Source organism: Bubalus kerabau, chromosome 20 (assembly GCF_029407905.1).
Source record: "Bubalus kerabau isolate K-KA32 ecotype Philippines breed swamp buffalo chromosome 20, PCC_UOA_SB_1v2, whole genome shotgun sequence".
Taxonomy (NCBI): Eukaryota; Metazoa; Chordata; class Mammalia; order Artiodactyla; family Bovidae; genus Bubalus; species Bubalus kerabau.
The window spans coordinates 53,306,245-53,314,907 of record NC_073643.1 but is presented as its reverse complement, the minus strand read 5'-3'; the positions used below and the strand labels follow the sequence as shown (position 1 = coordinate 53,314,907).

Genomic DNA, 8,663 nt, shown 5'->3' with positions numbered 1-8,663 from the left:
GAAATCTTGAGGTGATTTGTCACAGTAGTAGGTAACTGTCATCCTCAGCTACAGCAGAGACATGGCTACCTTTAGTGGCTCTGTGCAAATCAGAAAAAAAAAAAAAAAAGAGTCATAACAATATGCCGTTACTGGGCAGACATACTTTTGCTCAAACAAAAGGTGCCCCTTCTTCCAGGATGCAGGCCTATGCCAGGGGCCTTTGTGCTCTACGTAAGCTGCACGCTGCGTGAACCTCCTGGGAGATTTTGACACAATTCTCTCTTCACTTAGCATAGACCAGAAACTTGACTTAGGACAGGTTTAATTACTCCAGTTAAGGAGAGAGAGAGAGCACCTCGAGTAGTGTTCCCAGCCTTTTTCAGTAGCATACTGACTTTTATTAAGGAAAACAGACCAAACGTGGCTAATACAGAGTCACTGCATTTTTCAGGCAAGTCAGCTCGGCAAGCTTCTCCTTGAAAATGATAAACAGTTCTCAGAAAAGAGAGGAGCCATCATTCCTCTGAACCACCCATGAGCATTCCAGAGAAGAGGTAGATAGTGAGATTCTAGAAGAGGTGGCAGTGAGGAGCTTAGGCCCTCTCGCAGGTGGTGGTGCCCAGCAGAGATGGCACAAGGAGCCCCAGGCCTCCCTGGTCCTAGAAGAATGCTCTGGGACCAGAGGTCTGTGAGAGAAGGTTGGGCAACGCCACCAGTCTTCACAAACTGACAGGCCTGTGTCAGGCTGGCCCCAGGCCTCCTGTGGGAGCAGCAAAGTGGACGCCACCCTCGGGACTGTAGTGCACAGGGCCACAGCGCAACTGGGGCTCCTCTTCCTCGTACCAGCGCTGTTCGCTGAAATCCGGGAAGAAGGCTGCAATCTCTCTACTGGCTGAAACCACAGAGTCTGTAAGGGGAGGAAAAAGAGAAGGGATTCTCATAGGGAGTGCAGGGCAGAGGCAAGAAGCGGTCATAATCGGGTTCAGAAACCAGAGCCTGTCCTTCTCCCACCCGTAAGTCCTGGGCCACATCTGGCGAGGTCACCACAAAAGGCCAACCGGGAGGAAAGCTCCCTGGGGGACCTGCCTTTCAACCCCACCATCCAGCCTGCCCACCATCCTTGAACCAAATTCCCTTATTAATACTGTGGACACAGGAGGCAGCCTCACCTGAGCCGTGGGTTGTATTACGGGTGTCGGTGAGGCCAAAACTCCCACGAATTGAATCTGGGGCCACGTGGCGTGCTCGAAACACTCTGGTGGGGCCCATCACGGTCCTCCAGAGCTGGATGGCATCCTTGTGGGCGAGGATGTAGGCTCGGATTGGCCCACTGTGAACCAAGGGAGCACATGTCAGGAATCTGGCTCTGGCTTCAGGAGGGCACACTGTGATCAGGGCCCAAAGGCACACTGGACATCCTGAGAGTATCCTTGCCTTTCTAGCTGAGTACTGCTTCAAAGAGCTGATAGAAGGCTGCTGATGAAGAAGAAAGGCCACCGAGACAGCAGAGTTGTTAGGAAGCATTCAACAACACTCTTCTACAGCCCCTGGATCAGTAAGCACCTCAGAACAGGTGGCCACAGGGTCAGTGTCGGCCCGAGCCCACGTTTCTTCAGACCCTCGACACTGCTTACAACTTTAAAGAGTGGCAAATAAAATTAACAAATCTACTGAGGGGGGCAGGGGAAATAAAGTCTCAGTGGATGAAGATGTTGGAACCAAAATGAGAAATACCTGGCCATGAACTCCACCAGCCGCTGATAGAAAAAACGCCCTGCAAGGAGAGAAGACCTCCATTAAGACATGGTGCCAAGACAACTTTTTATACTCCTGCCTCCCTAGAGGAGGGAATAATCACTGTTTTAGAGAAAGGAACAGGGACACTGACTTACCTGGGTCTGAACCCAGGCTCTCCAACTTCCCACCTGGTAGTTTCAGGTAAATCAATAACTTCCCTAACTTACTTTCCTAATCTGTGTGCTGAGGACATAATACCTACCTCATGGGATTTCTGGGAAATTAAATGAAATCATTAGCCTTTGGACAGTACTTGACAGAGTTTTTTGTTAACTAGAGATATTACCTTCCCTGGTGGCTCAGACGATAAAGAGTCTGCCTGCAATGTGGGAGACCCGGGTTCAATTCCTGGGTTGGGAAGATCCCCTGGAGAAGGAAATGGCAATCCACTCCAGCACTCTTGCCTGGAAAATCCCATGGACCGAGGAGCCTGATAGGCTACAGTCCATGGAGTCGCAAAGAGTCGGACATGACTGAGCAACTTCACTTTCAGTGATATTATCAGGATATAAAACTAAATTTCTTGTTGGTACCATGAGGTAGGACCCTCCTAGAAAATATTTTAAAAACATTGATAATCATGAAAAGTTTGTGTTATCAATCCACTCTCTAGAAGACTGGCTGAATTTTACAGTTGGTGAGTACAGTAGTCATGTATGGATGTCAGAGTTGGACTATAAAGAAAGCCGAACGCCGAAGAATTGATGCTTTTGAACTGTGGTGTTGGGAGAAGACTCCTGAGAGTCCCTTGGACTGCAAGGAGATCAGACCAGTCCATCCTAAAGGAAATCAGTCCTGACTATTCATTGGAAGGACTGATGCTGAAACTCCAACACTTTGGCCACGTGATGCGAAGAACTGACTCACTGGAAAAGACCCTGATGCCAGGACTGAAGGCAGGAGGAGAAGGGGATGACAGAGGATGAGATGGTTGGATGGCATCACTGACACAATGGACATGAGTTTGGATGGACTCCAGGAGTTGCTGATGGACAGGGAGGCCTGGCGTGCTGCAGTCCATGGGGTCACAAAGAGTCAGACACACTGAGCGACTGAACTGACGTCAGTGAGAACCTGACTTGGGTGTCCACGTGAAATCTTTCTAGGGACAGAGAAGCCTCCTGCTCAGAGGACTGCTGGCTCCTACCTTCATGCTCTCGGTAAAATTTCTGGCAGTCTTCCTTTCTCCACAGAAGTTCTCTCATTCGCACAATAAGGAACTTGTTGCTCAGAATCTGCTGATGAACAGCCTGGATAAATGCCACCCCAAAGATAAAAGTCAGTGAAAGGGAGCATATGAGTGAACAGGAGACCCAGGCTAACCAAAAGAACCCTGGGGACCCTTTAGAGCCTAAAACTTGAAGAAGAGAGACACCCTGTTGCTATCTTGAAGATGGGAGTAAGTCATGTAATGAGGAATGTGAGTAGTCGCTAAAAACGGTAGTCCCCACCTGAAGGCCAACAAGGACATGGGGACCTCAGTCCTATAGACACAGAAATCAAATTCTGCCATTCTATGAGCTTCAAACTGGACTCTTCCCCACACCGTGGAGATAAGGGCCCAGTCAGTTGATACCTGGACTTCGGCTTTGTGAAACCTTAAGGAGAGAACCTAGCCCTTAGCCAAACCTACTCTACATTCTAGAACTGTGAGGTAATGAATGCTGTTTTAAGCTGCTAAGTGTGTGGTAATTTATTAGGCAGCAATAGAGAACTAGGGCGTCCCAGGTGGAGCAGTGGTGCAGAATTTGCCTGCAATGCAGAAGACACAGGAGACGAGGGTTTGATCCCTGGGTCAGGAAGATCCCCTGGAGGATGAAACAGCAACCCACTCCAGTATTCTTGCCTCGAAAATTCCATGGACAGAGGAGCCTGGCACACCATAATCCATGGAGTTGCAAAGAGCTGGACACGACTGAGCGCACATGCAATAGACAACTACTATATATATACTGTCTTGAGGTTTGGTTCTTCTTACTGTATTAGAGCCTTTAATTATTTCAAAAAATATTTTATTTATTTGTTTCTTTGGCTGCATTTGGTTTAAAGAATCTGCCTGCAAGGCGGGAGACCTGGATTCCATTCCTCAGTTGGGAAGATCCCCTGGATGAGGGCATAGAAACCCATTCCAGTATTCTTGTCTGAAGAATTCCCATGGACAGAGGAGCCTGGGGGGCTACAGTCCATGGGGTTGCAAAGAGGCGGACATGACTGAGTGACTAAGCACAGGATCTTCACTGCTTCATGCAGAATCATTTGTTGTGGCCCATGGCCTTCAGTAGTTGTGGCACGTGGGCTGAGTTGCCCCATCTTAGTTCCTCAACCTTAGTGGGATCTTAGTTCTCTGATCAGGGATCAAACCTATGTCCCCTGCATTTCAAGGTGGATTCTTAACCACTGGACTACCAGGGAAGTCCCTCTTAAATTTTACATCTGCCTCAGTTCTCCAACAGATTTATCGTCCCCTTGGGGTCAGTGTCCACGATGTCTACCTTTGCCTCCACACCATCTAGCAAAGGACTGTGTTGTCAGTCTTCACAAATGGCCCTGTGGCACCTGAAACAGAAGCAATGCCCGGGCATACAGTAGAGGCTTAGGACGTGTTCTTACCTCCAGAATCAGAGGGTGAGCAACTGCATCAGGCTTGATTAGGGCCAGAGTGAGTTGGAGAGCCTGCGGGCTCCGCAAGATTGAGGTCATCTCCCTCCTGCCATCAGAGAGCCAGATTAGAGACTCATCAGTGTTGCAGTCCCCACCCTTCTTACTCTGGAGCCATGCAGTCTTGCAAGTCAACTAGGGCTCTCACATCTGACATTAATAAAGTACATCACAGTTACTTAGTATTTAACTGCCCATTGGATCATGGGATTGAGGGAAAGGAATAGTACAGGGGCCTTCAATTTACCCACTGAAGGACATAATCTTGCTAACGCAACTGTAACCCTGCAAAGGAGCGACCCATTCATGAGAAGTTCAAGTTTAAACATTACCTGTCTCTGCCAATACTCCCTTCGCTTCCTATCTTTTGTGTTTTACAGAGGATTTACAATTTACATTCCTATAGACTCTAGCCACAAGGGTACGGTCACACAGTGATCTCCCATCAATTCTAGAATTGCAAGACTGGATGGACAAGAATTGGGATCTTGCCAGGATACCATCCCCTCTCACCTCCCCCCCCGCCCCCCCACCCGCTGCCCCCGCCCCACCCCACCACTGCCTATGTCTGCTGGATACATACAATTTCTATTCTAATGTTACAGATAAGTCAGGACCTACCCTGGCCAAATCAAACCCTTTAATACACTTGCTGTCCTCAATGGCAAGGCTTATTGTTCAGTTGTTAAGTTGTGTCTGACTCTTTGTGACCCCATGGACTGCAGCAAGTCAGGCTTCCCTGTCCTTCACCATGGCAAGGCTTGCAGACATGCAACTCGAAGGTCAAAGACAAGTTGTACTCATTTTATAGCTGAAATGCCTGGCACAAGGACGCTTAATCAATTCTATTGACCAAATGAACCTATATAGTCTCATTCTATTTATCTTTGTATATCTACAGTCTAATCATGGTGTATGAGCTCAATAATTGTGGAAATGCTATAAAAAACATAAAAGTATTTTAAGCTGGACTAAGAAAACTTGAGATCTCTTCCAACTTTGAAATTCTATTTACACGTAAGAAACTGATCATCTCTGCAGGTCTAAGGAGTAGTTCTCAAAGATTATCTGGGTGGAACCTCTAAATTTGCCAGTAAATATAGAAGGCTTCCATGAACACACACAGAGTCTGGACAACCATGTTATTTCTCTTGGCCCGAAAGTGGCACATTAAAGGCAGTGCTAGGGTCTGGCCCAAACAGAAACACTGCCAAGGTCTTTCCTACTCATGCCCTTTCTACAGCATTCAGGCTGATACTCCAGTCGATCCACAAAGCTAACCGCAGCCTAACCAGTACAAGATCAGCCAACCTAGTTTCCCTAACATCCCAGGTGGTGAGTAACCCAAAAGTGAGCAGAATCTTGTCATATTTTTAGGGAGAGATATCCTTGCCACCTCACCTTCCTCATCCTCCATATCCACGATATCACTAAGTTCTGGCAATTTTGCCTCGCCAGTGTCCTTCCAACCCATACAGTTCTCTCCTTCTCAGCTGCCACCACCCCAGTCCAAAACATCATCAACCCTCCCTGGACTTATGCAACAGCCTCTTTAATGATCTTCCAGTTTCTACTCTTGCTCCCTCTATAATCTGTTCTCCACACAATAGCCATTGAACTAAAAATGCAAATCTGATCATTTCATTTCCTTCCTTAACCCTTCAAAGTGTACTCTACTTTTATAATAAAACCTGAAAGCCTTATCATGTCCTACTAGGCTTTGCGTGATCTGATCCCTCATCTAGAACTCCAAACACCTTAACTTGCTTTTGCTGTAGCCTCATGGGCCTTGCAGCTCCGAGACTTTCTGGCCCGACAGCCAGAGTTTTCACAGTCCAGAATGTGTTCCCGCTGGTTATCTCCTACTCACCCACTAGATCTCAGTTTGCTTCCCCACCCTCATGGCTCCTTACACGTCTTCTTCACTTATCTCTTCCCCACTAGAAGGTCAGCTCCATGAAAGCACAGATCTCTTTTGCCTCTATATCCTCTGTACTGCACAGTGCCTAGCACACACATGGCTCTCAACGGTATTTGTTGAATCAATTAGTGAATGAGTGATTCAGCTATTCCAAGGCCAGAATGCTAGAGGCTATCCAGGGGAGGGCATGGTTCCTTTTCTAATGCCAGCCAAGTCACGCTTGTCTTGGATACTGGTTTACAACATAGAGGAACAGGTCGGGAAACTTGCTCAACATAAAAGTCGCTCCTTTAAGAGACCTGTAAGTTTTAGAAGTTCCTTGGGCATTTGCCTCCACAACAGAGGCTCCTATTTCTCCGCTTCCTGGAGGGTGGCAGCCATGCTCTCCGTCCTCCCAAGCTCATCATCACCTCGGCTTTCTCCCTCCAAAACCTGAAGCCCCACCCTCCAATCCCCCAAGCTGACAGCCTCAGTTCTAGACACCACCCTCTTCCCCACCCTGCTCTTCCATTTCTCCAGGCCTGCAGCCCTGCGGTTTTGGCCCCTTGTACAGAGGCCTAAACCCACTCCAGATTCTGGGCTATTTGGGAGCCCCGGGTGGAGTTCGAATACGAGTCACCTGGTTTTCCCGCCGCGGGACCCGGCCACCAGGCACTGCAATAGCTAGCCCTTAGGTCCAAGCGGGGTCCTTTAGGCATTCGCCCGGGCAACCCTCTTCGGGGTCCTTGCTGTGCGGCCCGGCCAGCCAATCCGGGAAGTCCTGCAGCAGGAGGGCCCGCCTCCCGGTAGCCCTGATGTCTTTCCAGCGCTTGCTCCGGAGGGAAGAGGTGAAGTAGCTGTCTTGGACGGGAGATGGGCTGGGCTCGGGCGCCCTCAGGTGGGAGAGCGGACCAGGCCGGTGGCACCGCGACGGGATGTGGCTCAGAGAGGACCTCGGAGAGGACAGAATGGGCATTTCAGGGTGGCAGCCAGGCAGTGAGCGGGGTCTCCAGTGGGGCAGCCGGAGTGGGTTTTGCCCGACTCGCTTTCTTTTATTTTTGATCTAGGATAGTGCCTTTCCTTGGTGGCTCAGAGGTTAAAGCGTCTGCCTGGAATGCTAGAGACCCGGGTTTGATCCATGGGTCGGGAAGATCCCCTGGAGAAGGAAATGGTAACCCACTCCAGTATTCTTGCCTGGAGAATCCCATGGACGGAGAAGCCTGGAAGGCTACAGTCCATGGGGTCTCAAAGAGTCGGACACGACTGAGCGACTTCACTTTAGTGCCTGGCACTTCGTTGGTGCCCAGTATTTGTCTTTCGGAGGGCCGTGGGGGACAAAGAACTTGGGTCTTGATTCGGTTTTGGTGGAACTGAAGTAATTCTACACCAGTTATGAGTCTGAACTCAGTTGGGTGAATCACCCATTATGAGGCTAATTTTTTATTTATCTTCTTTATTATTTTTGCTTTGTACAGGCTTTCTCTAGTTGTAGCAAGCAAGGTTCAGTGTGCGGACTTCTCATTGCAGTGGCATCTATTGTTGCAGAGCACAGGCTTTAGGCAAGCTGGCTCAGTAGTTGTGGCTCATCAACTCAGTTATGGCTGCTCCGTGGCATGTGGAATCCTCCTGGGCCAAGGATTGAACCCATGTCTCCTTCATTGGCAGGCAGACTTCCATCCACTGCGCAACCAGGGAAGTCCCAAGAGGTTAATTATGACTTATGTTCATTCTATCCAGAAGGTATCTACCTTTGTCTAGTCTTGTCTCTAGACAGTGGTATTTAAGAACATACTGCCTTCTTGCAGTGTTAATGTACAGTAATAGTGGCAGCCCCTGCCAAGTCTTTTTTGAGGTGTTTTTCATTTTCATCCAGCATATTTAAATTGTTGTTGTTGTTTAGTCACTAAGTCGTATCCAACTCCTTGCGACTACATGGACTGTAGCCTGCAGGCTTCTATGTCTGTGGGATTTCCCAGGCAAAAATACTGGAGTGGATTGCCATTTCATTCTTCAGGGGGTGTTCCTGACCCAGGGATCAAACCCGTGTCTCCTGAGCCACTGAGTACACTGAGCCACTGAGTACAGGCTCAGTAGTTGTGGCTGCTCCGTGACACGTGGAATCATCTTTTTAATGCACAAGATATTCACATCACTCCTTTGCCTAAATCACTACCGTGTTTTCCTGCTCTACTAAGAAAAAAATCCAAACTCTTCACCACGGACCTTAAAGAACTACATGACTTGGCTTTTGCCGACCTGCATGCCTTTCCAAACTACTCTCCCCTCACTCCTATCATCCACTGCCTGTTCCCACCGCTAAGCCTCC

At 48.6% G+C, this 8,663-nt stretch overlaps 1 protein-coding gene across 7 annotated transcripts; it reads right to left on the bottom strand.

Moving 5' to 3' along the window:
- Nucleotides 1-353: 353 nt before the first annotated feature.
- NME6 (NME/NM23 nucleoside diphosphate kinase 6) lies at nucleotides 354-7,101 on the bottom strand. Of its 7 annotated transcripts, none has more exons than XM_055557109.1 (6): nucleotides 6,978-7,101; nucleotides 4,390-4,486; nucleotides 2,927-3,029; nucleotides 1,717-1,756; nucleotides 1,152-1,312; nucleotides 354-889 (listed from the first exon to the last, which is right to left on the bottom strand). In XM_055557109.1, the coding sequence occupies exons 2-6, from the start codon at nucleotides 4,477-4,479 to the stop codon at nucleotides 723-725; spliced, it is 561 nt and encodes a 186-aa protein (XP_055413084.1). In that variant the 5' UTR covers nucleotides 4,480-4,486; nucleotides 6,978-7,101; the 3' UTR covers nucleotides 354-722. The 7 variants fall into 7 exon arrangements, with proteins under 7 accessions (XP_055413084.1, XP_055413090.1, XP_055413089.1 ...); XM_055557115.1 differs by having other exon boundaries at nucleotides 4,390-4,483; nucleotides 6,978-7,025; XM_055557114.1 differs by lacking the exon at nucleotides 6,978-7,101 and adding an exon at nucleotides 6,658-6,676.
- Nucleotides 7,102-8,663: the final 1,562 nt, after the last annotated feature.

What these genes read in the sequence shown, in the direction of transcription:
- NME6 (XM_055557109.1), bottom strand. Translation starts at nt 4,479, where the DNA reads ATGACCTCAATCTTGCGGAGCCCGCAGGCTCTCCAACTCACTCTGGCC. An exon ending in CTCACCCTCTGATTCTGGAG is followed by an intron (nt 3,030 to 4,389) that starts GTAAGAACACGT and finishes GCATTTATCCAG; the next exon opens with GCTGTTCATCAGCAGATTCT. An exon ending in TAATACAACCCACGGCTCAG is followed by an intron (nt 890 to 1,151) that starts GTGAGGCTGCCT and finishes CTCCCCTTACAG; the next exon opens with ACTCTGTGGTTTCAGCCAGT.